This window comes from Sesamum indicum, linkage group LG10 (genome assembly GCF_000512975.1).
Source record: "Sesamum indicum cultivar Zhongzhi No. 13 linkage group LG10, S_indicum_v1.0, whole genome shotgun sequence".
Taxonomy (NCBI): Eukaryota; Viridiplantae; Streptophyta; class Magnoliopsida; order Lamiales; family Pedaliaceae; genus Sesamum; species Sesamum indicum.
The window spans coordinates 15,024,982-15,043,522 of NC_026154.1; the positions used below are offsets into that span (position 1 = coordinate 15,024,982).

The 18,541-nt window shown below is 33.3% G+C and overlaps 2 protein-coding genes across 2 annotated transcripts; both read left to right on the top strand.

Annotated features, from left to right (window-relative positions):
• Positions 1,940 to 13,139, top strand: LOC105172630 (MADS-box protein SVP). Its single transcript, XM_011094149.2, has 9 exons — positions 1,940 to 2,066; positions 2,439 to 2,626; positions 11,520 to 11,598; positions 11,841 to 11,905; positions 12,086 to 12,185; positions 12,271 to 12,312; positions 12,385 to 12,432; positions 12,561 to 12,682; positions 12,874 to 13,139. The coding sequence occupies exons 2-9, from the start codon at positions 2,445 to 2,447 to the stop codon at positions 12,896 to 12,898; spliced, it is 663 nt and encodes a 220-aa protein (XP_011092451.1). The 5' UTR covers positions 1,940 to 2,066; positions 2,439 to 2,444; the 3' UTR covers positions 12,899 to 13,139.
• LOC105172631 (guanosine nucleotide diphosphate dissociation inhibitor At5g09550) lies at positions 13,959 to 18,464 on the top strand. The gene is made up of 13 exons (XM_011094150.2): positions 13,959 to 14,254; positions 14,828 to 14,890; positions 15,080 to 15,163; positions 15,361 to 15,468; positions 15,565 to 15,737; positions 16,024 to 16,135; positions 16,381 to 16,461; positions 16,538 to 16,600; positions 16,861 to 16,962; positions 17,103 to 17,227; positions 17,331 to 17,541; positions 17,788 to 17,862; positions 17,998 to 18,464. Exons 1-13 carry the CDS (start codon positions 14,168 to 14,170, stop codon positions 18,049 to 18,051), a joined length of 1,338 nt encoding a protein of 445 aa, XP_011092452.1. The 5' UTR covers positions 13,959 to 14,167; the 3' UTR covers positions 18,052 to 18,464.

An 18,541-nucleotide genomic window follows, 5' to 3' on the forward strand; every position in this document is an offset into this window, starting at 1 on the left:
TAATTACAATAAATCTTAGGGGAGGGTGGTGCATCATCTTAATTTTAAATGTGCGTGTTAAAAAAATTTATTTAAATTTTATATTAATTCTTTAAAAAAAGCATGTGTTTTTGCGAAAGGGGGATAGTAGGGCACTCTAAGCAATCCACATTTTGCAAACTACGGTAGTTATAATTATGAGAGTCTTTTCTTTAATAAATAACTAATTATTATGGCATGTCGTTCATATATGCATATAATAAATAATTTTTTATACTATAAAATATTATAAATAAAAGTAAAATATATAAATCAGTATATTACACTAATAAAAAGAAAGAAAAAGAATAATTTATCACCTAATATAAATTTTAAAAAGTTGAATATGTTAGTTATTTTATCATGAAAAATATTTTTAATTTTACGAAAAATTAGTGCGACGATATCATTAACCGCCGTTGATGAGTGTAGAAGAACTTTTTTTTATATATATTAGTATTGATATAAATATGTTATTTGTATTAAACGTTTGTTTAATTATGTGAGTGAACATATCAAATCTATATTTTTAGTAAAAATGTAAATTTTTGTACAATTTTACTTATTTTTCAAGAATCACTTTTGAATTTAATTCTTATCAAACCATGTATTGTTTTTCCTATATTGGAGTGTTTTCTACGCCCTAAAGTAGAAAATAGAATAGGACTGTGCTGCTTGTTATTGAAGGAGCTAAATACCTGCGAATCATCTACTGAGGTAGTGTGGTTGGAAGAAATTTGTAAAATCGAGAATTTGGAATACCTAGAAACAAGGTGGTCGAAAAAAGTTCTGAATCTATGAGGGCTTAATTTTATTTCGAAAGCATATCGGGCTAAACTTAGAGCATATGTATAGACTATAAGGGTTTTTCTATAGAAGGGCAAAATGATCATTAATTTGTCTTAATTCGACTAAAGAACCAAAATCGCGACAGTTCAAAAGGACATAGGACCAATTTTCCAAGGCAGAAAGACAAAGAACAGATTTGCCAAACCCCTAAAAATGCAGACCAAAATTACATCTAAACCTATATATATATAATCATTCACTGCAAACTTCAAAGTGTTTTTAATAAGTAAATTCACTCTTACCAACTTGGAATTAGTGATGTTTATGAGAAAACGTTTGCATGCATGTCATATATAATTATATGTATGTAGCTAACATTCATCTAAAAAAATAAATAAAATCATACTTTTATTATTATTACTAGTATTGTTATTATTATTATTACTGGTAAAAATTATTTTCTTTATAGATATTTATTTTTAATTAATACTTATTTCTCTCTCTCCAACTCCAAATATTGTCTTTCAAAATTCTTAAACCATCGCACTGCCACCCAACGTCTCTTATGATTTCAAGAAATCAATTTCTTCATTTCTCCCTGTGCATAAGGGCTAGCGGCTTGAAGTTTTGTGTAATTATATATAAATTTTTTATGATAAAAAACTAAATTTAATTAGTATTATTGATATTTATATTCATCTAACATATAGATCTTTTATTATTCAAAATTTATGAAACTTATTGATATTAATAAAAAGTTTAAATAAAAATTCATATTAAATTTATTATTATATATAAATTTTTTATAATAAAAAACTAAATTTAATTAGTATTATTGATATTTATATTCATCTAACATATAGATCTTTTATTATTCAAAATTTATGAAACTTATTGATATTAATAAAAAGTTTAAATAAAAATTAATATTAAATTTATTGCAATTCAAACAACCCTTTATTATTATTATTAAGCTCCCCTTGCTAGGAAATCTTTTGTTAAATTTTGATAATATATACAATTGGTACGAAAATAAATATATATAATTTATATGCATCTCTTAATTTAAAAATATAATTAAATTAAATTATAATTTAAAAATAGAGCACATACAGTACACAAATAAATGTGACACGGACATCGCTGGGCAATTTGCAAAGTGCTTTATTTAGATCATTCTTGTATGCTTTAACTTGACATGTTGGGGATGCTTTCTTTCTGCTCACTATCTCTGCCTCTCTCTCTCTCTAGCTATCTAGGTAAGTACTTGGTTTCTCACTCCTCTTCTCTGCAGGTTATGGGTCTGAATGGGCAATGAAACCCTGACGGGAAACCTTATACTTTTATAGGCTTGAAAAAGAAGTAATTTTTGATCAAACTGTACTGCCCATTTCTTGTTTCTTTCAATATTGTTGATTATGGCGAAGAAGGGTTTTGTTGTGCAGATTCTGTGTTGTACTTGAAGATACGCTTTCCTCTTTATCTTGCAATATGTTTATTAAAAAGCCCATGTCTCAAAACCTACTCTCTCTCTCTCTCTCTCACGCTTTTTCATAATTGTACTATATATATATGTGTGTGTGTGTGTGTGAATTATAATAAAAATTTGAATGTTGGGGTTTTGGTTGCAGTGAAAAATGGTGAGGCAGAAGATTGAGATAAAGAAGATATCAGACTTGAGTGCTCGGCAAGTGACATTTTCCAAGAGGAGAAGAGGGCTTTTCAAGAAAGCTCAAGAACTCTCTACCCTCTGCGATGCTGAGATTGCCCTCATCGTTTTCTCAGCCACCGGCAAGCTCTTTCACTATTCTTCCTCAAGGTCTCTCTCTCTCTCTCTCTCACACACACACACACACACACACGAACATACGGAAACAGCACTCTCCCTGAAATCTTCTCTGCTGTATTATATCTTTGGACCTAATTGAGATGTGTATACATATATGTGCGTTTGTGTGTGTGTGTGTTTGGTTGATTAATTATAGATGAAAAACCAAAGTAGATATGTAAGAGTTCAGAAACGTAGTCCTCGGAAGTTTCTGCACGTAGATCTTCATTCTAGAAAGTAACTTAGATTGAACAAAGTATTGCTGGGAGTATGGGCTTTCTTGTTTTTAAATACTAACATAGAGAGAGAGAGAGAGAGAGAGAGAGAAATCTCTCTCTTGTGTATTTATGGATTAGATTTGTTGATCATGTTCTTGCGTATGAAATAGATAAAGTCTCCTACAACTGTTGCCTGTGAGTTTATGGTATAGTTTTTCTGTTCAATATTGTCCTTTTGGTACTGTCTTTCTGAATTCTAGTAGTCTGGAGCATTGAAGCATGCATCAACTCTGTAGGGTAAAAACCTACACTTGTGTTGTGTGTTGTGTTTTAGTTATTTCTTTCCCGGGCGAGCTTTGTTTATTTATTTAATTTATAAATAATTTAGTAAATTTTGATATATGAGATTTGTCATCATATTAGATTCGATGAAGTTGGTAAAACATCAATTTCGGACTTGAGCAAAAATATCCCTCAAGACAACGTCGGTAAGAAAATTAGTTGATAGACACAATTTAGTGATGGGACAATTGCAACAACTTTGTTCATAAGTGCATGCTAGATAAAATGCAAATTGCACGTCAAATCCGACTAAGTCGGAACTGACTCTTGAAAGTCGGATAAAACATACATAATTCCATACTAAGGACAATATAGATTAAAAAAAAAAAGAATAAATTACATTAACATCTGTGCTTTACAAAATTATAGCTACACCCTCTGAGGGTGTGTTAGTATAATATTTTTCAGGAGGTGCTTGTGTAAATTTTTTGAATGGGGGTGTGTAGTTGTAATTATAACTATAACCTTATGGGATGGAGCTGTAATTTTACAAAAAGTAGGGGCTGCCCCTCCACCTTCTGTAAGGTCCTAGGGGAGCCCCATCATCACAAGAAGAAGTTGCCTCCTCCTACCCCTTTTCTTCATCCACCTCGGGGTCAATAAGACCATTAATTTCATCAGAAAATCAGTTGATCTGGTGAAGAATCCAATGACACTTACAAATCGTGTGTTTATAAATAGGAGTGGCTCAACCAGCTAGCATGGTGATGAACTCCTCAAACGCAAGGAGGGTAAATTACATTTTTGGTCCCATAAGTGGACCCGATTCCAATTTTAGTTCCATACTAAGGGCAATTCGCACATTTAATCCCGTAAGTGGAATTTTTTTCCAATTTCAGTCCCGGTTGGGGATTTCCGTTAAAACTTAACGGCAGCTGCTGAAATCCGTTAGGTGCTGTTAAATATGGAGGGAAAGCATGTAGAATTGGAGGGAAAGCATGGAGAATTGGAAGAAAAATCAACAACTTGGTGGAAATTACACTATACCCTCTTCCTTCTATTTAAATCCCATTTCTTCATTTCTCTCTTGCATTTAGTAGAAAAAAATCTCACAAAATATGGCTGGTAATAGAGAAAATTTTTGTCATTGTGGAAGGCTTGCGATTTTGAAAACCTCATGGACCGACGACAACCCAGGTAGGAGGTTTTTTGGGTATACGAAAAAAAGAAGCGGATGTGATTTTTTTCATTGGGAAGATCCGTCGATGTGTGCAAGGGCAAAGGTTATCATACCCGAATTGCTTCGAAAACTGAATAGAATGGAGGACAAAATTGCACAGATGCAACGAAAACAAACTGTTTTAGTTTATTTTTTGGTTGTATCTTAGCTTATGGTGTTGTTTTAGAAGGAAGATGGTATAGTGTAATTTCCACCAAGTTGTTGATTTTTTCTCCAATTCTCCATCCTTTCCCTCCAATTCTACATGCTTTCCCTCCATATTTAACAGCACCTAACGGATTTCAGCAGCTGCCATTAAGTTTTAACGAAAATCCCCAACTGGGACTGAAATTGAAAAAAAAATACACTTACGGGACCAAATGTGCGAATTGCCCTTAGTATGAGACTAAAATTGGAATCGAGTCCACTTATGGGACCAAAACTGTAATTTACCCAACGCAAGGAACTTAGAAATCATCTCCTTATTCGTCTTTGAAATAAAAGAAAACCAACTTCAAAGGCCAAAAGTTTATTCCTTGTGGCTTTCTCCCACTCAAACTGCTCTCCCAACTTTTCACGATGGGTAATCAAAAAAGGTTGATTGCTCAACTCTCATGCTAAACCCCAACATCATCCCTAACATAGAAAAACTTTTCTTTTCACAGGCGCTGAGAAAAGTGATTTTATTCCAGCGACTTTTGCAAAATTCAATGCCGAAAGGACCAAATTGCAAAATATAAAAAAGTTATAGGACTTTTTTTGTAATTCTAAAAAAATAAAATAATAAAAATATCAAAGTGCCAAAACTACAACACAAAATATATTTAGCCCAGCATGAAAACCCTCTATTGTGACAGGAAACTCCATCTCATGAATTTAATATCGAAACCCCTCGACACAAATAAAAGAGTTTGATGTAAATTGACTAACACAAATGTCATAACTTCAGAATAACCTCTACTTATAGGGGTGAGGAGGAATAGAATCCCACAATTCCAACAAGAAGCATAAACGGTGAAGTACCGCACAAAAGGTTCTCTAATTCCCTGCATTTTGGAAGGAAGAACAACTTATGAGCAGAGGGCAACCCAATCTTCCTCTGAGTAATTATGAGTTCTTCTTGAGTAAGCATTATGTTTCCACATCCATCACGCAACACTAGGAAACTCCCCGTCCCTCGTGATGCCAAGGGCCATGAATACATGCACTCAATTTCCCACAACTCAGAAACTTCTATCTCCTTTCCTCACACTTGGCCTCCTCAATCCCGGACTAGACCTTCCCCTCCACTTGCTCATCACCCCTGTGACAACATTCCCCATCCAAATGACTAGAATCAAAGTCCACCAACCCATCTAACTTATCACTTGAAATAAAAGCAAGACACTTATGCATATTCATGATCACCTGAATATGCTCGTATAAATAACTGGATGGAAATCCAAAGAATCCTCGCCTCGCATAGCCCTCACACTTGGCATCCTCAATCCTGGACTAGACCTCCCCCTCCACCTGCTCATCACCCCTGTGACAACACCCCCCATCCGAATGACCTGAATCAAAGTCCACCAACTCATCTTACTTATTACCTGAAACTAAAAAACAGGACACTCATGCAAATTCATAATCACCTCAATATGCTCGACTAAATAACCGGATAGAAATCCAATGAATCCTCGCCTAGCATAGCCCTCACACTTGGCTTCTTCAATCCCGGACTAGACCTCCCCCTCCACCTGCTCATCACCCTTGAGACAACACTCCCCATCTGAATGACCTGAATCAAGTCCACCAACTCATCTAACTTGTCACCTAAAATAAAGCTAGACACTTATACAAATTCATAATCGCCTCAATATGCTCGTATAATAACCAGATAGAAATCAAAAGAATCCTCGCCTAGCATAGCCGAAGATGCAACACTCGTGCACGGGACACAAACCAAGTTCAGGCATTACCTTTACCCAACAGGAACACCTTGCCTTGGCCTAGCGCACTCGTGCGTTGCTAGGTCAAGGAAGGCCTCAACTTAGTGCCTGGGAGCCCTCACTCAAGGTTCCCTCATTCCAGGTCAAGGGACTGATGCACCAATCGGGTGATTGGGCACTCCAACTCGTGAGAGTTTCCCTTGCCTTAGGTAACCCCCTAGTCCAACACCTATCCTTGGCCTAACCATTCGAGCTATCAGGATGAGGAAGTCCATTCAGCAGCTTGCCTGCGGAGGCCAAACGACCCGGTCTGGTCCACTTTCGCCACCATTCACACCATATTCACAAAATTTACAACTGCAATACTTTTAAGTTGTGATGGAAAGAAGAAATAACATGTAGAAGAAGAGATACTTCACCTTGTGAAACCATCTCTTACTCTTGAGAGAAATGAATGCTTGAGGTAGGTGCAAGCAAAAGTTAAACCACTCACATACTACCCAGTCATGCATTAACACTTCCATGATTTTCTCTTTATTCTCGGATGACTCTATTCTAGGGTGTGCAATTTTTGATTAATTGATCAAAAATTAATTGAATTTTTGATTATTTCTTTTTTTTTTAAAAAAAAAAATTAGTATTCAATTCGATTTTTTTTTGTCAGTTAATCAAATCGAATACCAAACTTTATAGTATATATATAATAAAACAATAATATAGAAATATTAATATCATCTTTATAACAAAGAATAATAACATCTTGGTTAATACATACGTAATTGATTAATAAATAATTTGTAACTAATAAAATAACATTACATTATATATTTATTCAATACTGGGCTAGATATTCAAGCCATAACCCACACTAAGTCACCAGGTCAAATAGTATTTTGAGAAATAAATAGGGCAAAATCTAATATTTTAGTTCCAAAAACTATAGAATGGAAAAATGTTACTTTACCAGAAATATGAAATCTACCACCCGGATCAATTCCCCCTATTCAGCCCATAGAAATTCAGAAATCGACCAAATTACCCAACATCTTGATGGATCCATAGGAGTTAAATTTTGTAGATAAAATTCCTTTGCCAATAATTATTGATGTTTTGCACATTGTGGGTTGTTTGAACCACTCCAAAATTGTTGTTTGTTCAAATATTTCTATATTCATTTTATCCCACCATATTATACAATATTTTTTCCCTAAGGAAAATATGACTGTATCTTCATCAATTTGGATGGATTTGAATTGGGGTTCGATTTTCAGAATCATTTTGTCCCACCATTTTACACAATATTTTTCCTTAAGGAAAATATGACTGTATCTTCATTAATTTGGGGTTTGAATTGGGGTTCAATTTTCAGAATCCAGGTCCAATAGTAAGATATTATACAATCAAGGTGAAAATCTGCTTTCTCAAAATATGAAAAAATTGGTGAATTAGATCGGGAACTGGTAGGTCAAACACTAGAAGTCCCTGCTATGTCTTTATAAGTTTGAGTGAATTTGGATGGGGCAAGAGGAATTGGTTTCCCCAATGGGGTAAATTTGTTGGTAATTGGGTGGCAATTTGTGGTAATGATGGTGTTTTTGAGGTTGTTTGTGTGAGATTTTGTGTTTTTGGTTGGAGAGATGGGGGTAAGACCCGTAATGATTTTGGATTCTGTGGATTTTGTGGCTTCAAAATTTGAAGATTTTGTGGTTTCAATTGGGTCTTCTCTGGTATTAGAGAATGGTATTCTAATTTGAGGATCTGGGCTGTTGGTTTTGCTAAAGGACTTACCTTTAGCTTTGATTCTTCAGTTGATTTTGACATCCCTACAAAAATTATCTTGTCAAATAGTCAGGAATGTGATTGTGAGTTCCTATTCACTATCAAATTTAGAAAATATTTTTGCATTATAAAGTCTTTTAAGAAGATCTGTTTTATTATGTATGTGATACCTAATCCATCTTAATATTTTATTTAAAGATTTATAATTTATAACTAACCTGGGTGTCCCTCTTTTTAATTCTGTATTTTTCTGGACATAAAAAGCTGGACAAGACCAATGAGACTTTGAAGGGCGAATCAATTTTTCATTAAGAAGATCTTGAATTTCTTTTTTGCAATATTCTATTAATTCTTAATTCATCTGTATTGGCCTAGCTTTAGTAGGAATTTGTCTTTCATCAAAATTGGTTTCATAAGGAAGAGTGATAACATATTTTTTTCCTTTCTCAAAATGCATTTGGTAATTCTGAACAAACTTGTTTTGAATTTGATTTTGAAATTCAAGAATTTTCTTTTGAAATTCAAGAATTTTCTTTTGAGTGAAAGGTGTAGAAATTTGTTCTTCTATTTATTTTATGAGAAATTTCATCTTTTAAAAAGAGAATTTATTTTTCTTTATTACTAATCTCTTGGAATATAAAAGTATCTTGAACTACTTTAATATCTCTTTGGGTTATAGGGAATTGAAATTGAAATAAGATATATTTTTCCATTACTTTAGTCCTAATCCCTTCAGAACTTACATTAATTGGGTAAAGCATTTGGACAAAAGGATTTCCTAAAATTATTGGAGTATTAAGGTCTTTAACTAGCACAAAACTAATTTTAAGAACATCGTTCTCCAAGATTGTTGTTGTCTGCGTTGAAGAATGTAAGAATTAAGGGTCCTTTCAAATTAAGAATAATAAAATGGATAATTACGCTCTCCTCTATGAAAATTTGATATAATTATATATAAAAAAATTTGTGATTTAAAAAATTATATTTAGCACTCCTGATGTTTATTTTCTCTAACAAATAAATCCTTTTATTAGTTAAAATTCACTGAATTTTGCTGATATTAATAAAAAATAAAAAAAATTATATTTACCTCTAATTAATTTATCATTGACTTATTGTATATCATATAATTTTTTTATGATCAAGTTACCCTCATATATTTTCACACGTTAATGCGTATGTGGATGTATATCTTCACTATTATAAGGGTAGTTTAAAAAAAAATATTTGACCTGTAATAAGGCAGTAACCAGTCAATCGAGGGTAAAAATCAATTTTCATTCAGTTTTTTTTTAATATTTAGTGAATCTTGACTAACTGAGTCATTTATTTTTGGAATGAAGCAAAACCTCAGGAGTATTAGATATAATTTTCTAAAATACAGAAAATTACGTGTAATTACACCAAATTTCAAGAGATGTGAAGATGTTTATTGTGAAATCTTCTCCCGTTTAGGGGCAAACTATCAACAGTCGGGTAAATGTAACTCTCTACTTTCCAATATAATTGTTACTCTGCACTACCAATAAATAAATAAATAAAATTGCTATACTATAAACGACCACATCTTAAAAATCATGATAAATTAATATTATTAATCATGATTAAATAAACGAGATAATTACAGTTTTGGTCCTCATATATTACCAGTAATTTGTTTTCAGTTCCTAAACATATATATATTTTAGTCCTTCAATTTTTAAAATATTAACCTTCGTCCTTAGACCTAATTAATGACTATTTTGCCCTTTCAAAGAAAATATATAGTTCAACTATCTTTTTTTATGCTCATGATAAAGCCCAACATGCTTTCAAAAATAAAATTAAGCCCCCATAAATTTATATACTAGAAAAAAAAATTACTATTGGCTACAATATTAATGGCTATGACTAAAACATGATAAATGACTACTATTAACCATAGTTAAACAAACTTGATGCAAAAAATTAGTTTTTCCATCATGAAAAAATTATTTGCCACGGCTAAAAGCCATGGTTAAAGCATTTGCTATGGCTTTTTGGTTATGTCAAATGTTTTGGCTACATTCGAAAAAACCACGGTCAACAATCGTTACGTGGCCATGACCAATAACTATTTGTCGTGACTATTTATTATTAACCATGTCAATTAGTCTTTGTTAAAGTTAATAATTTTTATAGTGATACCTTTCTTTGACTGCCTTGTTCCCGGGGTATTCCAAGTCCTCAGTTTTACGGACTTTTTCCAACCTCACTACCCAGGGATACCGAGAACTTGGAATACCCGAAAACAAAATAGTAAAAGAAAGGTATGAATTTATGGTAGCTTAATTTTATTTTCGGAAGCATGTTGAGTCTGATCATGAGCATAGAAAAAATATAGTTGGACTATATATTTTCTTTAAAATGCAAAATGATCATTAATTAGGTCTAAGGACAGAAACTATTAATATTTTAAAAATTGAAGGATTAAAATAAAACTTAAATATGTTTAGGAACTGAAAACGAATATATTGGCAGTATATGATAACCAAATCTGTAAGTATCCCTTAAACAAACTACTACAAAAATTTAAAATTTTATCACAATTCATCACTATCTGTCACGATATTTAGCTTTGATCAAAATATTTTTATTTTGGTTCTAACTATGATTAATGTTTTGGCTTTACTTATAGAAACAAAAGCTAATGCTCGTGGTCAAGTTGTGGTTATATTTGTATTCGCCATAATTTTTTTTTCTTTTAACCATAGTGATTAAGTGTAGCAAAAAATAATATTACTTTTGGTGTCGATTGCTATATAATTGTCCAATTTCTAAAGAACATAGATTTATGAAGGGCAATATTTTGAATAACGTTATAATGAGTAGTTTGCTCTCAAAGAATTTTGTATTACTATCACACGTAGGATTGATACATCACAAAAATTATTTTGCAGTAGCTTTGAGGAAAAGTTACAATTTTAGTCCTGCAAGAAGGCTGTATTTTAAACTAATCTTGTACGGATTTATTTTGACGACTTTTGTAATTGTAATTTTAAAAATTCCACATGGTGAGAACAAAAATGACCGAACTTTGATATAATGGCCAAAAAAGTGCATGTAACCAGCCCAAATGGGATGTAGTTTTCTGATTGTTTTAGCAAATTTCGTCCATTTTTTTTTTCTTAATATACAAAATTTTATAATTACAAGACAAAATTATCAAAATAAATTCGTATACAATTAAAATTATAACTTCTAAATATTTACAGAACTAAAATTACAATTTTCCATAAGCGAACTCGAAAGTTAATTACAAACATAAAACTGTTTCATATATAATATATTTTGTATGAAAAATCTGAATGATCACTTGGTGTAATAATTCAAACTCTGATAGTTAATGTGATCTATTTTTAAGATAATTTCAGCACATTTTTTAAATTATGGACACCCATAATTATTATATATGTAATTGTGTGTGGTGGTGTCTGAAGCATGATGCAAATCATTCGGAGGCATAATCGGCAATCAGAGGACTCCAAATTAGGGTATCATCCTTCCCTCCAATTTCAGGTACAAAAAAACAAAAACTACATTAGTCCTTAAGGCGCTGTATTTTTTGATCTTGCATACATTGATTTTTGCAATTTAGTTTTGTAATTTTTAAATTTTAACAAATTTAGTTCTTTTTCAGTCAATTTATCGGAAAATTGTACGAGACTTGCACATGGCCCAATTAAATTGTAGTTTTAATCTTGTAAATCAGTCGTGCAAGATTACAAATGCCAACTATCCTAATTTGATTTGTATATTAGACAGGAAGTAGTGATAGCCATGACATGCTCAGGAAGCATCTCGCGGACAAAACCACTGAGTTGAGGTATGATTACTTACAATTTAAGTAGACATGTAGGAATTCATTTTGACGATTTTGTCTTGTAATAAAAATTTTCACACATTGGGAACAAAAACATGCTCGAGTGAGTCAACGTGAGTACTGATCACGTGTTAGTTAAATTATTTGTGAAAATAGTAAGAGTAATTTAGGACATGCATGCAGGCAGGTGAAGGGAGAAGATCTGGAAGGGCTTAGCATGGATGATTTGATGAAACTAGAGAAACTGGTGGAGGGAGGTTTAAGCCGTGTTGCAAAAACTAAGGTTAATTAATTCATTAATATTAATTCCTGTCAAATTATTTCTTCATTTTCCCTGTCTGAATCTTTCAAAATTGTTACTGTCACAGGATGACAAGTTTCTCAACCTGATCAGCATGCTCAAGACTAGGGCAAGTTTGTTTGTTTTTTATATAATTAATTAATTAACATTTCGTTCGAGTTTATATGAAATCATGATGCAGGAATCGGAACTAGTGAAAGAAAATACACAGTTAAAACAGCTAGCAGAGGTGATTATTTATTTTATTTTGATTAATTTCTATTATGGTATGTATTGTCTAAGTTTTACAACATTTACCTATGTACTCACTCCTAATTACTCGTCGGACAGTTGTTAATATACTAATCGTATTTGCAGAAATCGAGAGGCGGACTAGACAACGTTGTTCATCACCAAGCAAATATTACCAACTCTCATGGATTATTAGTCTATTGTCCGGCTGCGGACAAAAACGACTCGGACATTTCCCTCAAGCTGGGGTATATATACACACGCACGTACTTCTTATATTTAAAACAATTAATGTTAATTATCGCATCGATCAGTTCAATAAATAGTTTTAAAAAAAATAAAGTAAATAGAACTAGTTAGCATATATATAGAATTTCTTGTTTTATGTATTGAGTGAAATATATATTACAACCTGATAAAACTATGGTTATTTTTGCAGCCTGCCTTGTCCAAACTCTAACTGAGGAGAGGAGATGAGACAGCACTGTCTACATTTTTCTCTTGTATTTACGTACTTGTTCTAGAATTTCTACTGCATGCTGGTCATGATATTCATCATACTGTGTGGATCTGTCTGATTTATTACCTTAGAATTTAATTATGGGTCATCCATTGTAATTATTACATATATAGAGAGAGAGAGTGGAACGAAACAAATAAAGCTTATGATATATCAATGTTCAAATAAATTGATCAATTGAAGAATACATCAGCTGCATCAATACGTCAGTATAAATCAGAATTGTGAAATAACAAACATATATAATAGGAGAATCGACAGTAATGACAACACCTACTACGTTGGTGGGCTTTCAATCCACGACATTAAAGTCATGACGTTTCAATTTTGTCAATTAAATTAGGCCTTATCGACAACTCATTACATTTTTCAAATTTAACGATTGAGGACAATTCAAATAACACATTTATTTCATTTTTTGTCGAAAAATATCAATTTCGATTAAAAAAAAAAAGATTCAAATTTTTGCTTTTTTGGCGGAATTTGGAGAAAATGTTACTTTTTTTAAAAAAAATTTTGTCCTTAATTGCAGAATATAAATTGAGGTGCTATGTTGTTGTTTATTTGTTTCGAAGTTGTTAGTATGATAATTTTTTATTAGTTTTAAATTGTCGATTGATTTAGAAATATTAATATATTGTGCAGTGAATGTTGTAATAGTTATGTTGATTGTTAAAGGATGAATTTTTGTCTTTCTCTTTTTCAATTTTGCTTATGATTGTTTTTTCTCTCCAATATTATAATATCTTTATTTTCTTTCATTAATATTTATTTAAATTCAATGTAAAATATTAACTCATCATATGTATATAAATGTTATTACTTATTTTATTTATTAATAAGAAATATATTTTAAAAAATCATTTATTTTAAATAGCTTTAGAAAATTGTGGAATTAAAACGACGCCGTACATCCAATCCAACGCCATGTGCCCGAACTGAGTTTATGGTTTAAGAGAAAATTGCAATAATAAGAACAATTTAACGGTCCAAAAATCAGCCAAACCAATCAACTGCGCTGAAGACTCGTTCCTCTGCTAAAACTCCCGCGCTCTTCGTTTCCTTTGATAATCATAATGCTGCTACTCTCTCACTCTATTTCTTCCTCTTTCTCTTTTCAGATCATTCCATCTCTCTCACTACATTTCTCTTTCGCTTTCTTTTTTTTTTTTAATCTGAAAAACAAGAAAAAAACGAATATAAACCCACCGCCATGGATGAAGAGTATGATGTTATTGTTCTGGGCACTGGCCTCAAAGAATGTATTCTCAGTGGCCTCCTTTCTGTCGATGGCCTCAAAGTAAGTGTAAAATCTTGTTCAATTCAGATTCTTGTTTATCTCTATGCTTCTGTACTTGTATTATTTGGATGTACTGTTTGTGTTTTGTTCAGATGTTGGGTTTGATAAGTGCCCCATCACTGAGTTTTTCGTGGGACTACGTAAATTTCTATCTTCATGTGTGTTTCATGTTCATTCCTGGGATTGATCCCAGTATTTATTTCATTATAAGCGTATATGTTGTGTTTCTTTCACTGATTATCTGTTTTCGAAATGGTTTTATGTGTTTGGTTGATTATTGGTGGGAAACATCAGGATCTGATGATCATTTCTTGATTTACGATTTTGGTGGGATAAGCAGTGAGGAGGCCAGAGAAATTTTCGTTTTAAACGATGATTGGATATACTTTTGCATGTTTTTAGGATTTGGGATTCATTTCTTGGTTATGTTATTAAGAGATTCTGACCTCTTTTGGCTTTTGAATGAAAAAAATGCTGTTGGTTGATGAACCATGATTTGCTAGACTGTTTGTTGCATCAGAAATTGTTGAGAGTGGAGCTCCAGAGTTTCAATCTTGTGGGTTTTCTGAACAGGTTCTACACATGGACAAAAATGACTATTATGGAGGAGAGTCCACCTCTCTCAATTTGAATCAGGTAATGTTTAGAATTTATTAATTTTATGTAAACTCTCTCTAATTAATGGAATAGTTGAACCAACCGAATATGCATTAATCAAATTATAAGTATGTGATTTGAGTCATTGAGTGCATAGCAAGAGAATTCTTGGATTCGTTCTTTGCGCTCTTCCCTGTTTGTATAACAACTTCATCTTCCTTTTTTTAGCTCTGGAAGCGGCTTAGAGGAGATGAACAGCCCCCCGAATATTTAGGTTCAAGCAGAGAGTACAATGTTGATATGATTCCAAAGGTATATGATAGTTTGTGATATCTTCCAAATTAAATGAAATACACCATCTCATGTGTGGAATTTGCACATGGGGTGTCATTTTGAGCATTGATTAGAAATGGGATTTGCTAGAAATGTCAAGTATGTTTTGTGTTGATAATATCATTTAGGTTGCCAAAATTTGTGATTGTGAAATCTTTTCAACTTTGATTCTTCAGTTCATGATGGCAAATGGAACTTTGGTCCGAGTGCTCATTCATGCAAATGTCACCAAGTACCTAAACTTCAAGGCAGTAGACGGTAGTTTCGTCTACAATAAAAAAAAGGTTTGCTGCTTGCACCCTGACTTGCCTGATGAATGATGTCGCTGTTATTTGCATTAAACTTTTTTACCTCTCTTGTTTTGGAACTTTTTATTACAGATATACAAGGTTCCAGCAACTGATGTTGAAGCCTTGAAATCCCCGTTAATGGGGTTACTTGAAAAGCGCCGTGCTCGAAAGTTCTTTCTTTTTGTTCAAGACTTTGACGAGAGTAATCCCAAGACTCATGCAGGGATGAATATGGACACAACCACTGGACGAGAACTTATTGCGTTAGTTTATATGCTTATACATATTACTCTAGTTGAAAGTTTTAGTATAAGAATAGCTGTCAGAATCTGGTTCAGTAAGGGATTAATTAACTGACATTGGAAGCTGATTAGAAATCAGTAAACTGCTTTCTGATAGCGGTAACACGAATTTTGTGATCATTTGCACTAGTTTGCTAAATTTGATTATACAGGTAAAGAAAATGGAGAATGGAATTCATAAAATTTGTGCATGATTGGTTTTTGGTTTGCAGATTCAATCATAACATCCGTTTGCTACTCCTTGCAGAAAATATGAACTGGACGATGACACAATTGATTTCATCGGCCATGCTTTGGCACTGCACACTAATGATAGTTACTTAGACCAGCCAGCTCTGGATTTCGTTAAGAGAGTGAAGGTGAAGATTTTATTTTACATCTCTAGTCTATGTCATTTAAATACTGTCTAAAATTGCTGTCATGGGATCTTCCATATTTTGTTGTTCCTCAATCTGAAAAAAAATGAGCATCATAGTGTTCAGTTCTGTCTGGGCTGTAACATTATAGTTTAAAAATGCCGTACCTCATGATAATTTTTCTAGGAAATTCCGTTTGTCTTAGAAATATTAGTATTGATAAACCTCTACTTTCTTCTTTCAAACAGCTGTATGCAGAATCATTGGCACGCTTTCAATCTGGATCTCCTTACATCTATCCAATGTATGGACTCGGAGAATTGCCTCAGGTTTGGTTCTGTCTGTATATCATTTGAGAACTATACTGGTATTTCGACGTGATTTACTCTGCGTCATAATCAACAGGCATTTGCACGTCTCAGTGCAGTGTATGGTGGGACTTACATGCTAAACAAGCCACAATGTAAGGTAATCTTTCAGTTACTTTTCGTTCTGAGCTCCTTCAATTTTCAGTGCACTTCCCGGCCAAGAACAACAGCACAGCAGTTGTAAAGGCAAAACACTCCCAGATTTTACGCGTTCCACTTCAGTTTTCAATAGTCATCTCCCCTTTTGGTGTCTAGAACTCTGCTTATTATTGAGTAACGATTGTAAATGGAGTTCACCATGGGAGAGATGTTCCTTATGTTTTTGAATCTGTAGAAAAGTTCTAAATTTTCGATTTATAGGTCGAGTTTGATGAAAATGGAAAAGCAATTGGAGTGACATCTGAAGGAGAAACTGCCAAAGGCAAGAAAATTGTCTGTGATCCTTCATATTTACCTGATAAGGTAACTTTCTGCAAGTTCAATACATTCACACCACACAGCCATTCAACTGATTGATGAATCAAAGTAAATGATCAACATCATGCACTGTGCACTTTTCCGTTTTCTTGGCAAAATAGCTTCAAATTGAATTCTTATTGCAGGTCCAGCAGATAGGGAAGGTTGCTCGTGCCATATGTATAATGAGCCACCCGATCCCAGACACCAACGAATCTCATTCGGCCCAAGTTATTATCCCACAGAAGCAACTTGGTCGTAAATCAGATATGTATGTTCACTATGAAGCTACATATTTGACTCCTAAGGATTGTTCACAAGTATTAAGGCTCTGTTTGTAGTTTAGACCTTTTGATTACTCTCTGATGCTACAGGTATCTGTTCTGCTGCTCGTATGCTCACAACGTGGCACCAAAAGGAAAATACATAGCATTTGTTTTGACAGAAGCTGAGACCGACAACCCAGAGACTGAACTGAAGCCTGGGGTAGACCTTCTTGGAAAGGTTGACGAGATATTTTATGAAACTTACCACAGATTTGTACCCACAAATGACGGTTCTGCTGACAATTGTTTTATATCTACGGTACATTTACATGCTTCTGTCCATCATTCCTTCTCTTTTAATCATAACGCATTTCACCAAACGCAACAGTTTCACATTATAAACTGGTCGAGACTTAGTCTTGGGCTTTAAAGACTGAATTTATCGAACTTTCTACCTTTCTTTCTGTACCGATATGTTTAAACATACAGACTCATAAAACTGCAGACTTTTTCCTACCTCAGCATTGTGTTTCATCTAACCCCTAATCCATTTATCATATTGCAGAGTTATGATGCAACAACACACTTTGAGTCCACAGTTATGGATGTGTTGTCCATGTACACCAATATAACTGGAAAGGTAAATGACTGAGTCGGGCCTATTAGTCTGATTTCAGTATTCGAAACGGAGATAATCAAACATATGCTAAAGTTGGATAATTTTGTTCAACATAGATAAGGATGCATGATAATTTTCTGCTGTTATATGGTTCAGGTTCTCGATCTGTCGGTGGACCTGAGTGCAGCAAGTGCTGGTGATGAACAATAAGCTCCTATACACGCCCTCGATTTCCAAGCTTTTGGTGTATTCTCCGCCTCATTACATAATCAGCTACCCGACTTTTGCTAATGGTTCTGATGCTAATCCCCAGTAGAAGATCGTGTCCCGTCCTTCAGCTCCTAGTACAGGAGAAAACTACTTAGTACATGCTTCTGTTGAGCTACATAAAAATTCATTGCCAAGTTTCTTGAAGTTGTTTTTGCTTTTGCCTTATGTTGTTGTGTCTGCTATAAGAACATAGTTTCTTGGCAGTTTCTACTCAAAAGTTTTCTGCTATAAAGCCTCTTGTCTGGATTTGTTGCCTGGAGATTCCATAGAACACATAAGCAGCAGCAACCCAAATGGACAATTAATGTTTTTGGACAATTGCAATTTACAATTATGGTTTCTGATGGTCGGAACTAAGCTATCACTTAGTATGATGGAAGCATTCCTTTATGTGGTCATTCTGGACGTGTCAGATGCGACAAAAAGTCAA